Source organism: Coregonus clupeaformis, chromosome 17 (assembly GCF_020615455.1).
Source record: "Coregonus clupeaformis isolate EN_2021a chromosome 17, ASM2061545v1, whole genome shotgun sequence".
NCBI lineage: Eukaryota > Metazoa > Chordata > Actinopteri > Salmoniformes > Salmonidae > Coregonus > Coregonus clupeaformis.
The window spans coordinates 65,086,286-65,110,970 of NC_059208.1; the positions used below are offsets into that span (position 1 = coordinate 65,086,286).

Sequence of the window (24,685 nt, forward strand, 5' to 3'; positions counted from 1 at the left end):
ACTTTATGCAAACTGGAAACCACATATCCTGAGGCTGCATTTATTGTAGCTGGGTATTTTAACAAAGCAAATTTGAGGACTATGCTGCCGAAGTTCTATCAACATATCGACTGTTGTACATTTACATTTTACATTTACGTCATTTAGCAGACGCTCTTATCCAGAGCGACTTACAAATTGGTGCATTCACCTTATAGCCAGTGGGATAACCACTTTACAATATGTTCTTTTTTATTTCTTTTTTTCTTTTTTTCTTTTTTCTTATAAATGTATAACTTTTTTTTAGTTCCATTTATTTGTATTTTATTTTTGTTGTTTAATTTAATAAAATAAAATAAAAATGTTTTTTACTTTTTATTTTTCAATTTTTATTATCCAGAGCGACTTACAAATTGGTGCATTCACCTTATAGCCAGTAGGATAACCACTTTACAATATGTTATTTTGCTTCATATTTATTTTATTTTTTATTTTTTTTATTTATATCAACAACAAAAAATCTTTGTTTTTACATTTTTATTTTGTATTTTTATTATTATTTATTTTATATATTTAATTTTTTATTTTATCTCTTCATTTATTTATTTAATTATTATTATTATTATTTAAAAATATATATTTCTTTCTTTGGGGTGGGGTAAGGGGGGGTAGAAGGATTACTTTATCCTATCCCTGGCGCTGCTATTCGAATTTCCGGGATGGTTATAAGGCCCTCCCCCGCCCTCCCTTCCTATAGGCAGGAACTCAAACAGGAAATACCTGTGCTAAGGACTATTCAACGCTGGTCTGACCAATCAGAATCCACCCTTCAAGATTGTTTTGATCATGCGGACTGGGATATGTTCCGGGTAGCTTGCAAAAATAATCTAGACGAATACACTGAAACGGTCACTGAGTTTATCAGGAAGTGTATAGGTGATGTTGTGCCCACTGTGACTATTTAAACCTACCCTAACTAGAAACCGTGGATAGATGGCAGCAAACTGAAGCGCGAACCACTGCATTTAACCATGGCAAGGTGACTGGGAATATGGCAGAATACAAACAGTGTAGTTACTCACTCCGCCAGGCAATGAAACGGACAAAACATCATTATAGAGACAAAGTGGAGTCACAATTCAATGGCTCATACACGAGACGTATGTGGCAGGGTCTACAGACAATCACAGACTACAAAAGGAAAACCAGCCACGTCGCCGACACCGACGTCTCGCTTCCAGACAAGCTAAACACCTTCTTCGCCCGCTTTGAGGATAACACAGTGCCACTGACGAGGCCCACTACCAAGGACTATGGCCTCTCCTTCTCTGTGGCCGACGGTATTAAGACATTTAAGCATGTTAACCCCCCCAAGGCTGCCAGCCCAGACGGCATCCCTAGCTGCATCCTCAGAGCATGCGCAGACCTGCTGGCTGGTGTGTTTACTGACATATTCAATCTCTCCCTTTCCCAGTCTGCTGTTCCCACATGCTTCAAGATGGCCAACATTGTTCCTGTACCCAAGAAAGCTGCCCCCAGGTGATGAAGGTAGGAAACAACATCTCCACTTCGCTGATCCTCAACACTGGGGCCCCACAAGGGTGCGTGCTCAGCCCCCTACTGTACTCCCTGTTCACCCATGACTGCGTGGCCATGCACGCCTCCAACTCAATCATCAAGTTTGCAGATGACACAACAGTAGTAGGCTTGATTACCAACAATGATGATACCGCCTACAGGGAGGAGGTGAGGGCTCTGGGAGTGTGGTGCCAGGAAAATAACCTCTAACTCAACATCAACAAAACAAAGGAGATGATTGTGGACTTCAGGAAACAGCAGAGGGTGCACCTCCCTATCCACATCGACGGGACCGCAGTGGAGAAGGTGGAAAGCTTCAAGTTCCTTGGCGTACACATCACTGACAAACTGAAATGGTCCACTCACGCAGACAGTGTGGTGAAGAAGGCGCAACAGAGCCTCTTCAACCTCAGGAGCCTGAAGAAATTTGGCTTAGCACCTAAATCCCTCACAAACTTTTACAGATGCACAATTGAGAGCATCCTGTCAGGCTGTATCACCGCCTGGTACGGCAACTGCACCGTCCGCAACTGCAAGGCTCTCCAGATGGTGGTGCAGTGTGCCGAACGCATTACCAGGGGCAAACTACCCACCCTCCAGGACACCTACAGCACCCGATGTCACAGGAAGGCCAAAAATATAATCAAGGACATCAACCACCCGAGCCACTGCCTGCTCACCCCGCTATCATCCAGAAGGCGAGGTCAGTACAGGTGCATCAAAGCTGGGACCGAGAGACTGAAAAACAGCTTCTATCTCAAGGCCATCCGACTGTTAAATAGCCATCACTAGCACATTAGAGGCTGCTGCTGCCTATTTGAAATCACTGGCCACTTTAAGAAATGGAACACTAGTCACTTTAATAATGTTTACATATCTTGCACTACTCATCTCATATGTATATACTGCATTCTATTCTATAATATTCTACTGTATCTTCGTCCATGCCGCTCTGTCATTGCTTGTCCATATATGTATATATTCTGAAATTCCATTTCTTACATATTGGGTATATGTTGTGAAATTGTTAGATTTTACTTGTTAGATATAACTGCACTGTCGGAGCTAGAAGCACAAGCATTTTGCTACACCCGCTGTAACATCTGCTAACACACGTGTATGTGACAAATACGATTTGATTTGATTTGATTTTAAATAAAATTGGATAGGGAAGCTGAGAGGTCAGATATACTGTTTAGGTTTTTTTACTGCCAAGTTTACACCTTCACTAGTACAGTGAAACGTTTTGTCCAGGAAATTCAGTCTAAAAGGGATTGACTTTATTGTTGCCTAATTGTTTTTTGGTAGGTTTCTACACTACTTTCCTTCCATCTATAGCATTTCTTAATAATATGCAGTTGGCCTTTGGCTTTGATGCCTTATGGTTGAGTATTGCTCTGTTCAAGTAGACTGTGATTTTGCTGTGATTTGATAGGGGTGTGAGTTGGCTGACTGTGAAAGCTCTGCGATACTCTAGGTTGAGGTCAGTGATAAAGTAGTCTACAGTACTACTGCCAAAAGATGAGCTATAGGTGTACCTACCATAGGAGTCCCCTCGAAGCCTACCATTGACTATGTACAGAGCCAGCGTGCGACAGAGCTGTGACCCATTTTTGTAGGTTATTTTGTCATAGTTGTTTTTAGGGGGGCATATTTGGGAGGGAATGCTGTCATCTTCAGGTAGGTGTTTGTCCCCCTGTGTGCTAAGAGTGTCAGGTTCTTGTCCACTTCTAGCATTCATGTCGCCACAGACTAGTACATGTCCCTGAGCTTGGAAATGGTTGATCTCCCCCTTTAGGATGGAGGAGCTGTCATCGTTATAGTATGGGGATTCTAGAGGGGGGATATATGTAGCACACATGAGGACATTTTTCTCTGTTGAGATAATTTCCTTATTAAATTCTAGCCAGACGTAAAATGTTCCTGTTTTGACTAATTTAATAGAGTGGATTAGGTCTGCTCTATACCAAATTAGCATACCCCCTGAGTCTCTTCCCTGTTTCACACCTGAGTCTGTCTGTCTCTTTCTCTCTGTCTCTCTGTCTCTCTCTCTCTCTCTCTCCACTCCAAGTATCTGTGAATGATGTGAATGTATTTGTGTTTTACCTGTAATCTCTCCTCTTGTATTACTTTTCCTGAGTGGATCGTATCTCCTCTGATCTCCTTCTGGTCTCCATCTGATCTCCCTCTGATCTCCCTCCCCTCTGATCTCCCTCTGTTCTCCCTCTGATTCCCCTCTGATCTCCCTCTGTTATCCCTCTGATCTCCCTCTGATCTCCCTCTGCCCTCCCTCTGATCTCCCTCTGTTCTCCCTCTGTTCTCCCTCTGATCTCCCTCTGATCACCCTCTGATCTCCCTCTGATCTCCCTCTGTTCTCCATCTGATCTCCCTCTGTCCTCCCTTTGATCTCCCTCTGATCTCCCTCTGATTCCCCTCTGATCTCCCTCTGTTCTCCCTCTGATCTCTCTCTGATCTCCCTCTGATCTCCCTCTGATCTCCCTCCCCTCTGATCTCCCTCTGATCTCCCTATGTTCTCCCTCTGTCCTCCCTCTGCTCGCCCTCTGATCTCCCTCTGATTCCCCTCTGATCTCCCTATGTTCTCCCTCTGATCTCCCTCTGATCTCCCTGCGTTCTATATTTCTGTTTTCATACCAGCTGTCCCTCTCTTTTCATCCTCATGATGTTTGTTTTTTTAAAGATTGTGCTGTGCAGGGCCTTCTGGTATCAGTGGCTGGTAACAGTGACCACCTGTGCTGTCTGTCACCTTCATACATACAGTAGACAGAACATGCAGTCTGCTTATGACTCAGAGCACAGAGACTGGTCAGTGTGTGTGTGTGTGTGTGTGTGTGTGCGTGTGTGTGTATGTGTGTGTGTGCATGTGTATGTGTACGTGTGTGTGTGTTTGCATGCAATGAGTCATTCTAACAAGCCTGCTATAACTCAGTTGGAGTTTTTCCAGGATTTCAAGTTTGAACCAGTTGGAAAGTCCCCTTCACTTAGTTAAACAAGAAAAGTATTTGCATTAACGGCATACACACACACACACACAAACACACACACACACACGCACACAAACACTTAAAGGCCCCATTGTGCATGAACTTAAGTCAAATTGTCTGTGCCATTCCTCTGCAGTTAGGACGAAAGGGAAGCCTCTAACTGTCCATGGAAATCATGCGGTTGAGCACCGACCCCTGCATAGAGATGACTGTTGTTAACTGATTCGCTGTGTAGGCTACTCATGGAGAATAACAGCAAAGTAAATCCACTGCATAGTATGATTGAGTCCCAAATGGCACCCTATTCCCAATGTAGTGCACTACTTTTGACCAGAACCCATAGGGAATAGGGTGCCATTTGGCACAAACCCTAGGACTCTAGTTCAGTAGGAGTCATTCATAAAGCTTATTGTCCGTGTGAATGCCCAAAGTCTTGAACCGATACAACACATCTGCAAGGTAGAACAAAACAATCAACACTTGCTCTGTACACTTCCTATCACCCTGAACAGGCAACGTAAAAGGCATGAGACATAGAGTCCCAAATGGCAACCTATTCCTTACATTCCCTATGGGCCGTGATCAGAAGTTGTGCACTATATGGGGGAAAGGGTGTCATTTGGGACGCAAACAGAATCTATTATTTGTCAAACAGGTTTCAGAACCCAGGTGGTCATTTTACCAGGTGCTGTAAATGTTGTTGAATAACCCACAATAAAACTTGATGAATAACCCACCATGAAGCTTGATGAATAACCCACCATAAAGCTTGATGAATAACCCACCATAAAGCTTGATGAATAACCCACAGTAAAGCTTGATGAATAACCCACCATAAAGCTTGTTGAATAACCCACCATAAAGCTTGTTGAATAACCCACCATGAAGCTTGATGAATAACCCACCATAAAGCTTGATGAATAACCCACCATAAAGCTTGTTGAATAACCCACCATGAAGCTTGATGAATAACCCACCATAAAGCTTGATGAATAACCCACCATGAAGCTTGTTGAATAACCCACCATGAAGCTTGATGAATAACCCACCATAAAGCTTGATGAATAACCCACCATAAAGCTTGTTGAATAACCCACCATGAAGCTTGATGAATAACCCACCATAAAGCTTGATGAATAACCCACCATAAAGCTTGTTGAATAACCCACCATGAAGCTTGATGAATAACCCACAGTAAAGCTTGATGAATAACCAACCATAAAGCTTGATGAATAACCCACCATGAAGCTTGATGAATAACCCACCATAAAGCTTGATGAATAACCCACCGTAAAGCTTGATGAATAACCCACCGTAAAGCTTGATGAATAACCCACAGTAAAGCTTGATGAATAACCCACCATAAAGCTTGTTGAATAACCCACCATAAAGCTTGTTGAATAACCCACCATGAAGCTTGATGAATAACCCACCATAAAGCTTGATGAATAACCCACCATTAAGCTTGTTGAATAACCCACCATAAAGCTTGATGAATAACCCACCATGAAGCTTGATAAATAACCCACCAAAAAGATTGATGAATAACCCACCAAAAAGCTTGTTGAATAACTCACCATAAAGCTTGATGAATAACCCACCATTAAGCTTGTTGAATAACCCACCATAAAGCTTGATGAATAACCCACCATGAAGCTTGATAAATAACCCACCAAAAAGATTGTTGAATAACCCACCATGAAGCTTGTTGAATAACCCACCAAAAAGCTTGTTGAATAACCCACCAAAAAGCTTGTTGAATAACCCACCAAAAAGCTTGTTGAATAACTCACCATAAAGCTTGATGAATAACCCACCATTAAGCTTGTTGAATAACCCACCATAAAGCTTGATGAATAACCCACCATGAAGCTTGATAAATAACCCACCAAAAAGATTGATGAATAACCCACCATAAAGCTTGATGAATAACCCACCATGAAGCTTGATAAATAACCCACATTAAAGCTTGATGAATAACCAACCATAAAGCATGTTGAATAACCCACCATAAAGCTTGATGAATAACCCACAGTAAAGCTTGATGAATAACCCACAGTAAAGCTTGATGAATAACCCACAGTAAAGCTTGATGAATAACCCACAGTAAAGCTTGATGAATAACCCACCGTAAAGCTTGATGAATAAATCCACCATAAAGCTTGATGAATAACCCGGGAGGTCTTGGTGTTATACAATTGCGCCTGTGTGTGTGTGTGTGTGTGTGTGTGCGCGTGAATTTGTGTGTGTGTGTGTGCGCGCGCGTGTGTGTGTGTGTCTATTTAATTCTGTGGGCCAACCTTTGATTGTAAGATAGCGGTCAGGTTTCATAGCTGAAGGGAAACAGGAAGGAATGGATTGAACAGAAACACAGTGTGCATTTGGACTATATACGGAATAGGGCGTCATTTGGGATGCTACAACACCTGCTAGACAACAGCTGCTCACTAGGCTAGATTACTGATAAGATTACAGATACATTAAACATCTGTTTAAACACACCCAACAGTGTGTGTGTTAACCACTTCATAAGAGTCGGTGTGTGTGTGTGTGTGTGTGTGTGTGTGTGTGTGTGTGTGTGTGTGTGTGTGTGTGTGTGTGCGTGTGTGTGTGTGTGTGTTAACCACTTCATAAGAGTCGGTGCGCGTGCGCGTGCGCGTTATGTGTTATTTAAAGAATGGATCTTTATCAATGTCCCATTGTTGGTTCCAACAAGAGTCCTCTGCTTGACAGAATCAACAGATGTTCTCACAGTCAATTATGAGTTTAAAATCATTTAAAGTCATCATTGTACAATACATGTCATTGAAGAAGCTTGCTCAAGCTTCCAGTTAATTTATCTGGAGAGGCGCGTGTCATTGAAGGGTCACCTCCTGTTTCAGAGCGGTCAGCGTAGTGTTGGAGAAAACAAGACAATCACTAATGCCAGTTCAGTTATCCTGCTGAGTAACTAAGTCAGGAATACACGCTATGATTGTGTATTTAAATAAATACAATACAGTATCTAAAGGAAACCGGCTTAAAATTTCTAAAAATGTGTGTTTGGGGAGGGGTGTAAATATCCTTGATGAACGGAAAACAAACTTGTAAAGGTATCGCGATGATGACAGGATGACAAGTAATTGATATTCAAATGTCTGATTTATGTATGGCGCACATACACATGCACACACACACACACACACACTTATGATGAAAACATTAATCACTTTCTCTCTGGCTCTACGCTGACATCTAGCGATGCCGCGGAACCAACCAGAGCGCAGCTGAGAGAGAGACAGAACAATAACAGCTCCGCTATGAGCGCATGGTCTTGTAAACTATAGGGAACGTGGCGCGCACAAACAATAACCTATAGCTGTTAGATCAACAATAAACATGTTGGTGGAATATGGATATGATGGTTTTCTTATGATTTATCTAATGGTTACTCTTTATGTGATTGAATTAATAATAGGTTATTTAAACAAAAATCTGTTTATTTTATAAATGTTTATTGTCTTATGTATGTCGATCCCTGTCATGGCTGTCTTTGGTTTAATAGAACATGTCATTTAATAACATTTACTGAAATAGTTTACTTTCCTTTTTGTTTATATAATCCATATTATACAAGATCTAATTCCAGAATCACTTATCCACATTGCATTGAAGTAATGCATTTCTACTTCTAAGCATGGGTCTTATTATTGAGAAAGACGGTGGAGAAAGGACTCTCAGTTCGGTTCCGTCAGACAGGAATGAGGTCAGATACACGAATGCTCATTGCACACCGATTATTATTACACGGTTTATTCAGCCAATGGACGCGGACTGGGCGTGGTTTGGACAAAAACAGGATAGAGACAGTCTGTGATTGGCTGTTTAGTGTAGCCTTTATTTCTCGCGAAGGGGATATAAAACTGTGTGGCGTTGAACGTTATGTTTACAGTATACTAACAGACCGATAAAGAAAGAGAGGACTATGAAAAAGTGCGACACTTCCATTCTTCCACATGGTTCTCTCACTGCTAAGGCGAGCTGCGCAGACAGCGATATTATACCTCTCATAGGAAAGTTACAGTGTTGTTTTCAGCAGCGAGGTCCTCTAGGTATCACAGGGCGAGTTTTCAGTCGCACTGGCAGTTGAACGTTTGAGTTCAGAACGTTGAAGATTTTAATGAGTTATTTCGTTTCTCTTTTGGAAGATTTACGCGCCCTAGAGACTAAGTGCGCAGCGTCTTCAAAACGGACTGAACAGACAGAGCACTGAACAGAAAGACAGAGGAAGACTTGCAATAACTTTTACGCATTCCGTCCGTGTGGTTACATAAACATACGTTTATTGAGAGACTGAAAGTAAACTGATGATATAACAACACTGGCAACTTTTACGCACTTTCACAACATAACAACATAATTCAGAACAGCATTTTTTTTAAATTAGGTTTTCTGTCTAACCGAGAGACAATGGTACAGCACACGAGCCACGCAGAGAGCACGGATCCCTTCTCTCCCGGTGGGGACTCCACCGATACCGGGGATATGGACTTGGAGATGGACGCGTCTCCTACTCCCGGGTCTCCGCTATCCTCCACGGGAGGGGACCGAGGCAACGTCGCCTGGTGTAAAACCCCCACGGGACACATCAAGAGACCGATGAACGCATTTATGGTGTGGTCTCAGATCGAGAGGAGAAAGATCATGGAGCAGAGCCCGGACATGCACAACGCCGAGATCTCCAAGCGGCTGGGCAAGCGCTGGAAACTGCTCAAAGACACAGATAAGATCCCGTTCATCCGGGAAGCAGAGCGGCTGAGACTCAAGCACATGGCCGACTACCCTGACTACAAGTACCGGCCACGGAAGAAGGTTAAAACGCCCAGCTCCAAGACAGAGCGGGGAGAGAGGGGAGAGAAAAGCGCAGATAGGAGCGGGGGTTCTAAGTCCTCCTTGAAAAGAAGCTCTGGGTCTAGGGGGAACAGCAGAGCGCACAAGCCGGGCCAGGGGAGCGCCAAGCTGCCTACCCAGGGGCAGGAGTGTGCGTCTCCCGCGGATCACCACACGCTCTACAAATCCAGGTCAGTGACTGGTGCCCGGCAGATACCAGAAAAGCCAGCCAGGCGCGGCTTCATGTTTAGCGGGGGAGGGAGCTTAGACAGCGGGCCACCCTCTGTGGGAGTCCCGGGCAGTCCCGCCCTGAGCAGCTCGTCTGAGTCTAGTGACCCGATGAGCCTGTATGAAGACCAGGCGACGGGGACGAGCGAAGCGCGTTCCTCCAACCCTTCATCATCCTCACCATCATTGGCAGCCCGCCTCAGGTACACACGTGCGTCCTCTCCAACCCCGTCCGCCTCTCACTCCTCTTCCTCCTCTCTCTCTTCTTCCTCTGATGAAGAACTGGAGGACGAGCGGTTCGAGCTACAGCCGAGCCCCGGGTTTGAGAGCATGTCTCTGGGCAGCATGGGGCCATGTGAGTCGGAGCTCGACAGAGATCTGGACTGGAGCTTCGGGGAGTGTGGTGCGGGATCTCACTTTGACTTCCCCGACTACTGCACCCCCGAGGTCAGCGAGATGATCTCGGGAGACTGGCTGGAATCCACCATCTCCAACCTCGTCTTCACTTACTGAGCGGCGGAAAGGAGAGAAAACACAGAGAACACGAGTAGAAGAAGAGAAGCCTTGCGCAACACTAAAGCCCAGTGAGTGTTAAAGAAGAATCTTTAGACGTTCTTTCAGATTATTGGGGAGTGAAATGTGCGCTGAACTATCCTCTCGTTTTGGAAAGAATAGCCTAATATTAACGACATGTGTTTAGGTTATTCGGGCAGGGTGTGTGTATAAAAACATCATCATCTGTTCCATGTGGGTATTGACACAGATCAAAGACACGAACTGGGACAGACAGGGGCGCATTGTTGCCTAGTGGGCAGGGCAGAAGGAAAGTGCATAGCTTGCATTTGGAGAGAGAAGAGAGAAGGACTCTGAGCCCGCCTCTGTTAGAAGTGACACAGACACACACAGACACACACCCATGGACTTACTGAACTGAAGTATTCAACCCAGCCCACAGGAGGAGGTTTGTGAGTTGATGGTGAACATGACTGTATGGGTAAAGGGGCTTTTGGAGAGCTTGACGTTGCCATGGAGATGAACGCAGTATAAGTGACCCACTCTAGTTGTTGTCCCCTGTGTGGATGAGGTTTATGGAGGTAATATTCAGGTTGGTTTTTCTGAAGCTTAACATGCATGCACTCCCTTATGGAGTATTCTGTACTGTTACATTGACTGATGAATCTGAAATAATAATGTTTAGTACAATGTCATTACCGCGCTGAGTGTGTGTGTGTGTGTGTGTGTGTGCGTGCGTGTGTGTGTGTGTGTGTGTGTGTGTGTGTGTGTGTGTGCGTGCGTGCGTGCGTGCGTGGAGTGTGTGTGCGTGCGACCACAGAACACAGTTCACAATCACCAGCTTTCCTCTCAACGGCAGGACTTTTAATGAACAACTCAAACTCAGAATCTTTTCTCTGAAACCTTTTACGCTCTGAATGCACATTTCAGGACCAATTCCCTTACTGCGCAACGCCTAGTGCATCTGGCTGTAGTTATTCTAAATCAGATGCCGTTTTTTATATCGATGTATTTACACCAGCCGAACATGTTGTTTTTTTATACTTTGAAGTATTGTTATGGTATAATAGGTCTCGTTTGTGTGTAAACCATGCACCTGTCTGCATCCCTGTGCAGGAGGGCTAGAAGTGTATCTTATTTAAATGTTGATATTTCTCACTTTTTAAAGGAGAACTCAGTAAGTGTCATTTTCTATACGTGTATTTTTGTAACAATATCTATGGAGGGGGGTGCCAGTAGGTGGTGGTTTGGATTCCTGATGTTCAAAGCCAGAGGGTCTGTTGTCACATAATCTGCTCCCCGCTACAATGTTTACACTTGACAGTATTGCGCCACATGCTTCTTAAAGGCACAGTGTCTATATTTCACCAGCCGAGTAAACAAACACACGCTACTACACTGGCGTGTCAGGGCTGCACCCAGTGACTGTTTCAACAGTGGATTGGCATAACCTGGACCCAGATCTGTTTGTGCCATCTTGTCAAGTCCTTGTCAAGGAGTGGCAAGACGGCAGAAACAGACTGGTACCCAGGCTATATCAGAATTGTTAAAGAGATGAAATATGCTGTTGGATTGAGAGAAAACATCGGTATGCTTTTGTGGTGATGTGTTTGATTTTGAAACCACTGGATGGAATGTGACACTCACACATTCTAAATGCCTATTTGAGTCAGAGGGAGGTGGAGAAAGGTGTATGAAGTGCTTCGATCATCTATCATTGCGCAATTGCATAATACGAATATTTAATCGTTTTTTCTTCCTGTTGGCTTACTTGGCTAAGACTAGCTAGCTAATTGTTTTCCTATATTATGGCATGGCAAATTAGCAATTGTATTTCAGATTCAGGTATATGTATAGCTGTTGTGTTGAAGATTTTTTTGGGGGGAATATCAATTGAAGATATTTATGTTTATTGACTGTACTATAAAGCAGATAAGATTGTGTTTCTATGTATAATGATCAACGACAGACACAAAAATTGCCATCTTTTGTCATTATGATGTTAAAGATGATTGTGGTCCAGGATTTTCTGTCTTAAAACCATTTTTTATTTGTTTTCATTTGTGCAATACGCTGTGTGTATGGATCATATGTTTCCTCCAATCGTACCATATCTCATTTGAATATAGAACTCAACGCCAGCCAATCGGGTCAATGACTGCCTCAGACCTCTGTACAGATCATTTTTATTTGTTTGTTTGTTTAGTTTTTTCAAGACGGAAATAAAATCAGCTGGAACTGAATCTTTCTGTCTCTGTCCTTATTGTGTTGATTTATTGGAACGTTTAGGCGACTGGCAATTCATTACAGTAGCCTGGGTACCAGTGTGTTTCCATTTCTATGTTAGCCTGGGTACCAGTGTGTTTGTGCCGTCATGCCACTCCTTGCCACAGAATATGTCCTCCTCTTAGAGGAAAATAGGGGGTTCAGTAAAAGGTATTTCTTTGTGTGCCAGTGCGTGTTTGTGTTAAGCTGAATTATGTCTAAAAAAAAAATGGGAGTGGCTCCTCTCTATGAATCGCCACATGGAGAAAACGTGGCTGCCATGGCAACACTGTATCCAATACCAAGGAGGCCACACACAATTCGCTGGGGACCCCATTTATGTGCCTGCGTGTGTGTGTGTGTGTGTGTGTGTGTGTATGAGGGGCGCAGACAGCTCTTTGGGATGTGGGAGCTGTGCCAGACATTTCCTTGACATTACTTAATTGGGGGAAGGGTACGGTGGTAGGTGTGTCTGTCTGTCTGACTGTGTGTGTGTGCAGGTGTGTGTATGTGTGTGTGTCTTTCTGTCCAGTATATGTGTGTGCTTCTGCATGTTTGTGTGTATGTGTGTGTGTCTTTCTGTCCAGTATATGTGTGTGCTTCTGCATGTGTGTGTGTGTGTTTCTGTCTATATATGTGTGTTTGTCTATTCTAGTGGAGTGTGACAGAGACTGCCTCCTAAATCCAATTAATTCCTTCTGGTGTGGTGCATCTAATGACAGAGACAGTTCAATAAGGAGAGAGACCCTCCCTGATGTATGGTATTTAGTATGGATTCATTAAGAGTTAGGGACAGAGACAGAGACAGTTCAATTAGGAGAGAGACCCTCCCTGATGTATGGTATTTAGTATGGATTCATTAAGGGTTAGGGACAGAGACAGAGACAGTTCAATAAGGAGAGAGACCCTCCCTGGTGTATGGTATTTAGTATGGATTCATTAAGAGTTAGGGACAGAGACAGAGACAGTTCAATTAGGAGAGAGACCCTCCCTGATGTATGGTATTTAGTATGGATTCATTAAGGGTTAGGGACAGAGACAGAGACAGTTCAATAAGGAGAGAGACCCTCCCTGATGTATGGTATTTAGTATGGATTCATTAAGAGTTAGGGACAGAGACAGAGACAGTTCAATAAGGAGAGAGACCCTCCCTGATGTATGGTATTTAGTATGGATTCATTAAGGGTTAGGGACAGAGACAGAGACAGAGACAGTTCAATTAGGAGAGAGACGTGCACTCTCCTTGTTGGTAAAATAGCCCTTACACAGCCTGGAGGTGTGTTTTGGGTCATTGTCCTGTTGAAAAACAAATGATAGTCCCACTAAGCCCAAACCAGATGGGATGGCGTATCGCTGCAGAATGCTGTGGTAGCCATGTTGGTTAAGTGTGCGTTGAATTCTAAATAAATCACAGACAGTGTCACCAGCAAAGCACCCCCACACCATAACACCTCCTCCTCCATGCTTTACGGTGGGAACTACACATGCAGAGATCTTCCGTTCACCCACACCGCGTCTCACTAAGACACAGAAGTTTGGACTCAAGACCAAAAGACACATTTCCACCGGTCTAATGTCCATTACTTGTGTTTCTTGGCCCAAGCATGTCTCTTCTTCTTATTGGTGTCCTTTAGTAGTGGTTTCTTTGAAGCAATTCAACCATGAAGGCCTGATTCACACAGTCCCCTCTGAACAGTTGGCGATCCTCATGAGAGACAGTTTCATCATAGCGCTTGATGGTTTTTGCGAATGCATTTGAAGAAACTTTCAAAGTTCTTGAAATGTTCCGTATTGACTGACCTTCATGTCTTAAGGTAATGATGGACTGTCATTTCTCTTTGCTTATTTGAGCTGTTCTTGCCATTATATGGACTTGGTCTTCACCAAACAGGGCTATCTTCTGTATACCTGCCCTACCTTGTCACAACACAACTGATTTGCTCAAACTCATAAAGAAGGAAATAAATTCCACAAATTAACTTCTAAGAAGGCACACCTGTTAATTGAAATGCATTCCAGGTGACTACCTCATGAAGCTGGTTGAGAGAATGCCAAGAGCGTGCAAAGCTGTCATCAAGGCAAAGGGTGGCTATTTGAAGAATCTGAAATAGAAAATATATTTTGATTTGTTTAACACTTTTTTGGTTACTACATGATTCCATATTTGTTATTTCATATTTTTGATGTCTTCACTATTATTCTACAACATAGAAAATAGTCCAAATAAAGAAAAACCCTTGAATGAGTAGGTGTTCTAAAACTTTTGACCGGTAGTGTACATCTAAGATAGAATCAACAGTCTGAGTTTCTATAGGGTAGAATGACGACGCCAAGCCCACGTACTTCAGCAAAAAAATTAGGTAAACAAACCACAACATGAACAGTAGCTAGCTAGCAAACACTGTGTATTTTCTCCAAACTTTTCCTGATTTTAAAAATTATTCATTAGTTTTCTATAAAAAAATATAATGATTTCGGTTAAGTGCAAAACGTTAACATTTCAGCAACGGGAAGGTAGCACCTCAGCGGAGCATTGCTGTGTGCCAAAATGTGACGCATTGGCAAAGTTCAACTCCGTGTTGAGCTTCTACACTTTTCCAACATTAGAAGAAGCACGGAGAAGGTGGCTAATAAATATTCGACATGACAAATTCACAATGACAAATCACACCAGGGTCTGCAGCCGTCATTTCCAAGCTGAGGACTTGATCGAGCCTTCGACCAGCATCGGGTGCAGGCGATTAAGGAAGGGAGCTCTGGTTGTCCTCTTCCAGTGGAAGGGTTACGACATACGACATGCGACATACTCGGGCCCTGCCGTAGGCTTGTTTTTCTCCATCTGGCCATCTCTCTCTCTCCCTTGCTTGCCCTCTCTCTGTGTAGTCTCTACCCACCATTCTCTGTCCCTGTCTCTCAATTCAATTTAATTTCAAAGGGCTTTATTGGCATGGGAAACGTATCTTTACATTGCCAAAGCAAGTGAAATAGATAATAAACAAAAGTGAAATAAACTATCAGAAATTAATACAAGTTTCAAAAGAATAAGAGACCTTTCACATGTTATATTATGTCTATGTACAGTGTTGTAACAATGTGCAAATAGTAAAGTACAAAAGGGAAAATAAACAGATACATCTCTGTCTCTCTCCCTCTATCACTCTGTCATGCTGCAGTAGGAGTTATTCAGAGGGATGCTTCACTGGTTGTAATATTATGTCATTTCTAATCTATTTCTTAATCATTTTTTACATTTTTACATTTTAGTCATTTAGCAGACGCTCTTATCCAGAGCGACTTACAGTTAGTGAATACATATCTTTTTATACTGGCCCCCCGTGGGAATCAAACCCACAACCCTGGCGTTGCAAACGCCATGCTCTCTCATTATAATATGTTCCAACTTTCACATAGGTTTGCAACTCATGCCCACCTAATGGCCTTCTGGAAGCTCATCGAACGTGACACACACAAGATGATTAGTGTAACGAGAGAAAGAGAAGTGTTAAAGAAGAACAAGGAGGTACAATCTTTCATAAACTGTTTTTGTCAAAGTGGCAGCAGCATCAGTCAATATAATGCTATAGTGGCCTACTGATCTGTAAAACACAGCCATATTACTGTCAAAAGCCTGGTTCCATCTTTCAATCAAAGCCAACTGGAATAATGATACTAACTGCTGTGTTAAGGAGAGATAATTCTGTGAATGGTTTACTGAATTGTTATTGAGGCATGGTTTCTCTTCCCTCTTAGGCAGTGGTATTCAAACTTTTTCAGCGGGCCCCATTTTTATTTTGCCAGGATTTCCGGTGACCCCAGTTCTCCCCAAATCTGATGGCACAGATGGCAAATCTGTACATTTTGATGTTTACATCAACAAATAAAGTTCAGTTCATTACACTTTGATGTTTACATCAACAAATAACCTTCCATTCATTACATTTTGATGTTTACATCAATAAATAACCTTCCGTTCATTACATTTTGATGTTTACATCAATAAATAACCTTCCATTCATTACATTTTGATGTTTACATCAACAAATAACCTTCCATTCATTACATTTTGATCTCTCTTATTAAACTTATATTTCCCCCAAATGTCTGTACGGTCCCGACTTTGAATACCACTTCTCTAAGGGCTAAACATTTTTTGTTGTTGTTGTAGTATTGGATGTTCATGTACTTATGTTTGTTTTCACTTTCTTCAACAGACAGTCCTGCAGCCCATAGACGAATTCTTCCTCTTCATGACCCACCTCTCTGTGGGTTTGAAGCAGAGGGATTTGGCTCACAGGTTTAACATCAGCCAGTGCACAGTGAGTCGGATCGTCATCACATGGGCCAACTTCCTCTATGCTTTGCTTGGTGTCAAGTGTCTCTGGAAGTCAGAGGAAGAAGAGAAGGCTCACTTACCAGAGGAGTCCGGACACACAAGTGGTCATCGACTGCACAGAATGGCACTGCCAGACACCATCATCTCTGCACCTTCAAAGACATGATTGGGATGGTGCCACATGTTCCAACAATGCTGTCTTTCTTGTCTTGATACATGTTATAATGTGTCTTGAAACAATGAATGTACATATTTAGGCAGGTCTTGGATACAGTTATTCATTGTGTATTACAAACTTAAGTTATCATTAAAGCCTAAAGTCTATTGTTTACCTTAAACTCTGTCTCTCATCGTGTTGCGCTGCCACTCGTCACGCCTCCTCATCGGGGCAACCAGTTTAGGAGAACTGGAACACACAAGTAGCATGAACGCTCAACAATGTGTTCAATGATTAAACAGATCAGGCGTAACACGTTTTTAGCAGTCAACATCAACGATGAATGAACGTGAATGAAAATAGGATGCACTCCAAAATTACAGACAGTCCTATATCATATGTTTTGACACCCTGACTGTGTCCCAAATGGTACCCTATTCCAAATATAGTGCACTACTTTTGACTAGGGCCCTATGGTAACAAAGTAGTGCACTACTTTAGGGAATAGGGTGCCATTTGCGACACAGTCGAACGTAGACCTCCTGACATGCGTCCCAAATGGCACCCTATTCCCTATATAGTGCACTACGTTTTACCAGGGCTCTATGCACTACTATTTGAAATGTGGCCCGTCTCAGTCTGAATGGATGTTTCCAGCAGAGTATGTGAGCGGAGCGAGGAGTGGAGCATGCCCAATTTGACTGGAGAGCAGAGTGAGTTTCCCAAAGGTTGGAGCGTCGGCCTTCTCGCCCGCTCCAATTTCGCTCCAGTCTCCAACAGCGCTCACTTCACGAGCTCAGGGCGTGCTCCGTCCCAGCATGCATTTTGTAGTCTACTTGTGTGCTGCTGTAGCCCCTTGCTTTAGCTACTGTCATGGAGTTCGCTAAATATTTTCATAAAGAAACTGATAAAAACACACAGGTGCTAAATCAAGGTGACTTACAAAGATGAGGACCAAGAGCAAGAGAGGGAGTGCGGTGATGTAGTGTCCACAACTAAAGAATCACTGTGGAATCTGAAAAGACACGTATCCTGAAAGCATGATGGGGTACTTATTACTACGTGCACATGCTAAAAGAAAGGAATGAGGTGGGTAGATAACTAAATTTGCAGTGGCGACCCGTCATTCATTTTTGGGGGGGCTTACCTTTTTTTGCCTGTTATTTTGGCATTAATACTTGTCACAAAGAATGAAAAAAGTATATATATCATTGAGTTAATGTTAGGCCTACTGCTGCTAGGTAGCTCTCTCTCTGCTCTCTCCCTTCCCTCTGTCTGTCCTTGATTGCAGGAGTGAAGTCTGGTGTGCGGGAGTCAGGGTTCCAGCTGCAGCTCATTCACCATAATCACCTCAGCCTTTAAGACCCTGTCAAACTTTCCACTCATCGTCAGATCATAGTCAAGACAACCATATATTTGGAACCTGACTCCTGCCTCCGCTTCACTCCTGCCACCACCATCCTGCTCTCCACTATCGGGCCTCTCCTTTGGACTCACCACGGACACTAGGACATTACGGTACCACACCTGCCCTGACCTGGATCTGTACCCTCCCTGTAACCTGGACTTGCTCTTCCCCATTTATTGGAAACCTGGACTATTGAACATTATAATAAACCTGTTAAAACTTCTCTGGCTTGGTGTACTTGTCTGCATTTGGGTTCTATCCAGTTAAATCATAACAGTTAATAAAGCCGCATACAAACATGGTCTCTTTTTTGTTATCCTGAGTAAGGCAGCTCCAAAATGCAGGTGTTTTTGCCTAGCTCAGTGCTTTCTGTGGTGGTGGGGCAAGCCAGCGGAAAATACGGAGCGTTGCGCCGTGATTGGCTCAGTATTCTGTCACTCATGGCGACACTACGTCACCACCAAGTCTAAGGGTAGAGCTAAAAAATTCAAGCCCCTTGGGTGCTGCCATAGAGTTACATTAGAAGTGCACATCCAAGAAGGCTCAAGGTCATTGGCCACAGATAAAATGACATCAAATCACATTATATCTACAGTAGCTTTGATTGGACTGATCAGGTCAACATCATATTTTCAAAATCTTAGCTAGCAGTCATCATCATGAATCAAGTCGAGAATCTACAGGGAAATCCTTTTTAATCCTTGTCATTTTAAGATAAATTATAGATAAAACATATCGGTGCTCATCGGCCAGTGGACATAAACATTACACAACAAGTTGGAAATCGCAAATTCAACAATGAGTGGTTTGGAAGGAATCAGTGGCTAACTGCAAGCATTGCAAAGCAATCATTAGCCTGCTATTCAGTGGAGTGACTGTGTGGTCCAAAGTCTAAGATTAAGGGTCTCTTTTCCTGGTTTAAAATTATAAACATTCAACATTGGCCATGCTGTCAATGAAGCATGATTTGTGCCGCGCTCAAAACAACTGTTAACTCGGAACTGCAAAATCTGACTTTAGTGAGTTAAAGACAACTGGGAACTCGGGAAAAATGAGCTACGACTGGGGAAAAAAGTTTTGAACTTTCATCCAACTCGGAATTGTAAATTCGGAACTCGGGCCTCTTTCTAGAGCTCCGACCTGAAGATCACTGACGTCATCATGATTCAACCTTTTTTGTTGTTGTTGAGTTCCCAGTTGTGTTAAAAGCACCATAAATCCAGAGAATGTCAGACTTTGATGGCAAAGTTTGATGTCAAAATTTGCCCACGAAGGACCGCCGTGCCACCTTCCTGTTCAAGTGAGCACAGCACAATAAGGTGAGTCCAGAAATGTATTGTATGCTGCTGCATAAATGATGTAATATGCCATGGAGATATGTATACCGTAGCTAAGAAAGTAATACTAAGTGTATGTTGTGTAGTAAGCTGTTAGTAGCCCATGTGCCTCACCCTAATAATTTGGTCCCTTTCCCCCTCATTATTTAGCTTACTGTTCTGACTTGGTGTAGCCTATAGCCTGTTTTAGAGAAATGTAATCATCGAATATTGTAAGAGCTTTCATTGTCTGCTTATATGCCCCCTTTATTTATCCTACGGTTCTGACTTGGTGTACAGGGAGAATCCTGTAAGAACGGCCCATGTTCTGAATTCTGTCGCTGTACATTTCAAAAGTGCTGAACAAATAGTTATATTGACTACGTCCGTCCTAGCTCGCTCATTAATGTCTTAATCTAAATTACGGATTGCCTCTTACCCGCTTGTCGTCCCCTTATGCCATAGTTTGTACATCTAAATTGTCAGTTGAAACCACATTTGTTTAAGCAAGTCAGCCATATCAGCTATGTTTTTTCAAAAGGCAGTAAATGAGACTGAATGAACTGTTTCGCTGCCAGACAAGGCTCCACTGATAGCCAGGTGTAACGGTGGTAAGGTGTTGGGACAGCTGTTGGGACTCTGCTGTTGGGACAGCTTTATGGAGGCCCTAACAGTTTGTGGGCACCGTTTGTCACCATTGTAGTGCAATTAATGTGTTGTTTAGTGTTGTGTTGTGGCTTTGCTGGCATGCATCCCACTTTGTTAGTTTTTTGCCCCATCAAGATTTACATGCTAAAATCGCCACTGTAAGTGTGTCATTGTAGCAAAAAATTAATAAACAAAAATGTAAGATCGCTTAAAAGTTTAGTTCATTTTCATTATATTATGTATAAAATAGGCTATCATTGGTTTTGTCCCAATAGGCCTGGCATATTACCTCTTTCAAGGAGCTTTCCGTTTTGATACGGTTGAAAAATTAAACATAAAAAAAAACAGCTTCGCATCCCTGCCCAACCTAGCAAGAGTGGCTGAAGGGTGTTTAGCATCCACAGTTGCTCTGCATGCGCGGCGAGGTTAGTTTCCTCTGCTGGCCTGCTCTCTACGCACCATCACATGAGCCTGAATCCACAGACTCTGGCCAAACTTTCTAAGAGCTTCTAAAAGTGAATTCAAAGGCACTAAAAAGGCGCTAATGAGCCTAATTAGGCATTTCCGTTTCATTTTTATTCAATTCTAAGTAAGTCACAGCCTATATGGGCAATTTATAGACTATAATAAAGGAATACAATGAAATGTTGTTTAAATGCTGAGCGCTTAATGTTCCTGCCAGTCTAATGTGTCGCACTCGCTAATGCTTCACAATTGTTTTGTTGTTGTAGGCTATAGCCTTTTAATAATTGAAAATAATAGGCTAATAATGTAGCCTAAATAATTCATTTTCGTTCCTTCTTAGTCTGGCTCCTGACCTATTTAGAGTGTTTATATGCTGTTTAATAGGACATGTAGCCTGTTTGAAATGATGAGCGCTTCTTAGTCATCTTTTCATGTTGTTTATTAAAATAATTTTCATTCAAATCACATGGTTTGGTTTCAATACTTCAAAACCAAACGGTAGGTTCAGGTAGTCACAACAATGAATGGGTGTTGGTTAAATGGTGCTTTTCAATGAATGGCGTGAATTTGGAGCTGAGTTTTTTTTTTTTTTTTGTGAGGGAGGAACGGGATTTAGTAGAGTGGTTGGAAAGGACGTGGTCGTAAAGGACATGGTTGGAAAGGACATGGTTGTAAGGACATGGTTGGAAAGGACATGGTTGGAAAGGACATGGTTGTAAGGACATGGTTTTAAAGGACATGGTTGGAAAGGACATGGTTGGAAAGGACATGGTTGTAAGGACATGGTTTTAAAGGACATGGTTGGAAAGGACATGGTTTTAAAGGACATGGTTTGAAAGGACATGGTTTTAAAGGACATGGTTGGAAAGGACGGGGTTGTAAGGACATGGTTTTAAAGGACATGGTTGGAAAGGACATGGTTGGAAAGGACATGGTTGTAAGGACATGGTTTTAAAGGACATGGTTGGAAAGGACATGGTTTTAAATGACATGGTTGGAAAGGACATGGTTTTAAAGGACATGGTTGGAAAGGATGGGGTTGTAAAGGACATGGTTGGAAAGGATGGGGTTGTAAAGGACATGGTTGTAAAGGATGGGGTTGTAAAGGACATGGTTTGAAAGGACATGGTTTTAAAGGACATGGTTGGAAAGGATGGGGTTTTAAAGGACATCGTTTGAAAGGACATGGTTTTAAAGGACATGGTTGGAAAGGACGGGGTTTTAAAGGACATGATTTTAAAGGATGGGGTTGTAAAGGACATGGTTGGAAAGGATGGGGTTGTAAAGGACGGGGTTGTAAAGGACGGGGTTGTAAAGGACGGGGTTGTAAAGGACATGGTTGTAAAGGACGGGGTTGTAAAGGACGGGGTTGTAAAGGACGGGGTTGGAAAGGACATGGTTGGAAAGGACGGGGTTGTAAAGGACATGGTTGGAAAGGACGGGGTTGTAAAGGACATGGAGTGCTGGAGCGAGCAGCTCAGTGAGGGATGAGCGGGATTTCCTCACATACTGTAGTTTCCAGCACCAGGGCTGGACAGCTGCTTTGTGCCCCCTCAAGACGTGTTTCCAACGTCAACATCATGTTACACAGAGTTGGCATGCCTTGACTTGTATGGGTCAACTCTGTCTGGCTGTTGCAGAGAAGGAGGACGGAGATTATGTAGTAGCAGGTAGCATTTAGCTACCTTAGTCTTCCTTCCATAGAAAATATGATATATTAATTATTATGTAGATTACCATGTAAACTGAACAAAAATATAAACGCAACATGTAAAGTGCTGGTCCCATGTTTTATGAGCTGAAATAAAAGATCCCAGAAATGTTCCATACACACAAAAAGCTTATTTCTCTAAAAAAATTGGCACAAATTTGTTTACGTCCCTGTTAGTGAGCATTTTATCCTTTGTCAAGATAATCCATCCACCTGACAGGTGTGGCATATCAAGAAGCTGATTAAACAGCATGATCATTACACCTTGTGCAGTTTTTGGGCAGTTTTGTCACACAACACAATGCCACAGATGTCTCAAGTTTTGAGGGAGCGTGCAATTGGCATGCTGACTGCAGGAATGTCCACGAGAGCTGTTGCCAGAGAATTGAATGTTCATCTATCTACCATAAGCCGCCTCCAAGGTCGTTTTAGACAATTTGGCAGTACGTCCAACCAGCCTCACAACCGGAGACCACGTGTAACCACGCCAACCCAGGACCTCCACATCCGGCTTCTTCACCTGCGGCATCATCATTCTAATTGGCTGGGCCTGGCTCCCCAGTGGGTGGGCCTGGCTCCTAGGTGGCTGGGCCTGGCTCCTAGGTGGGTGGGTCTATGCCCTCCCAGGCCCAGTCATGTGAAATCCATAGATTAGAGCACAATGAATTTATTCTTAATTTAAACTGATTTCCTTATATGAAAATCTTTGAGATTGTTGCGCGTTACGTTTATATTTTTGATCAGTATAGATCATAATTCATGTACATTTTTGAAGGGGTCTGAAATGTTAAAGTGGAAATTACAAACTTTTGAAGCCTTTTTAAACCTTGAATACACTACAATTTGGAACAAGAGGTCAAATTAAGATAGCAGATCTTTATTGGCGGTACTTTGATATGATTGAAGTTTGAATCCCAGGTCCACCTTAGAAGGGACGGATCACATTACAGATGTGTTGCAGGAAGTTTTGGAGTTGTGTCCTCTACTCTACACCTGCACTGCTAGCTGCCTAAAGTTTGGAGAGAGTTATAGTTTCCCTGCGGTGTCTTTACATACACACACACACACACACACACACACACACACACACACACAGTGTGCCAAGGGAGGTTAGTTCACCGTGTGTGAGTAAAAGTGCTGACAGGGCTGTAACCAGCAGAAGTCCTTCTAGTCAGGGACAACTCTGTTCTGCTCAGACACTGTGTGTGTGTGTGTGTGTGTGTGTGTGTGTGTGTGTGTGTGTGTGTGTGTGTGTGTGTGTGTGTGTGTGTGTGTGTGTGTGTGTGTGTGTGTGTGTGTGTGTGTGTGTGTGTGTGTGTGTGCGTGTGTGCACATATTCTGCAACTATAGACCTAAACTTATATAGTTTTCGTCTTTATAGAAATAGTATTCTTTTTAAGCACTCGTGATAGATGATCTCTTTCTCGCTCTCAAACAGACATACGGTGAGGGAATTAAGTATTTGATCCCCTGCTGATTTTGTACGTTTGCCCACTGACAAAGAAATGATCAGTCTATAATGGTAGGTTAATTTGAACAGTGAGAGACAGAATAACAACAACAAAATCCAGAAAAACACATGTCAAAAATGTTATGAATTGATTTGCATTTTAATGAGGGAAATAAGTATTTGACTCCTCTGCAAAACATGACTTAGTACTTGGTGGCAAAACCCCTGTTGGCAATCACAGAGGTCAGATGTTTCTTGTAGTTGGCCATCAGGTTTGCACACATCTCAGGAGGGATTTTGTCCCACTCCTCTTTGCAGATCTTCTCCAAGTCATTAAGGTTTTGAGGATGACGTTTGGCAACTCGAACCTTCAGCTCCCTCCACAGATTTTCTATGGGATTAAGGTCTGGAGACTGGCTAGGCCACTCCAGGACCTTAATGTGCTTCTTCTTGAGCCACTCCTTTGTTGCCTTGGCCGTGTGTTTTGGGTCATTGTCATGCTGGAATACTCATCCACAACCCATTTTCTCTCCTAACCTACAGTAATATGGAGAGGGGGTCAGGAACAGGGTTGGAGAGAAAACCTACAGGACGGTAGCTCTCCAGGAACAGGGTTGGAGTGAAAACCTACAGGACGGTAGCTCTCCAGGAACAGGGATGGAGTGAAAACCTACAGGACGGTATCTCTCCAGGAACAGGGATGGAGTGAAAACCTACAGGACGGTAGCTCTCCAGGAACAGGGATGGAGTGCAAACCTACAGG

The 24,685-nt window shown here is 42.9% G+C and overlaps 1 protein-coding gene across 1 annotated transcript; it reads left to right on the forward strand.

Annotated features, from left to right (window-relative positions):
• The first annotated feature begins 8,469 nt into the window (after positions 1-8,469).
• On the forward strand, positions 8,470-12,412 carry LOC121586836 (transcription factor SOX-4). The gene has a single exon (XM_041903839.2). The coding sequence runs from the start codon at positions 9,009-9,011 to the stop codon at positions 10,167-10,169; it is 1,161 nt and encodes a 386-aa protein (XP_041759773.1). The 5' UTR covers positions 8,470-9,008; the 3' UTR covers positions 10,170-12,412.
• Positions 12,413-24,685: the final 12,273 nt, after the last annotated feature.

Bases quoted from the DNA above. Each gene is read 5' to 3' on its own strand.
- LOC121586836 (XM_041903839.2), top strand. From the start codon at position 9,009: ATGGTACAGCACACGAGCCACGCAGAGAGCACGGATCCCTTCTCTCCC.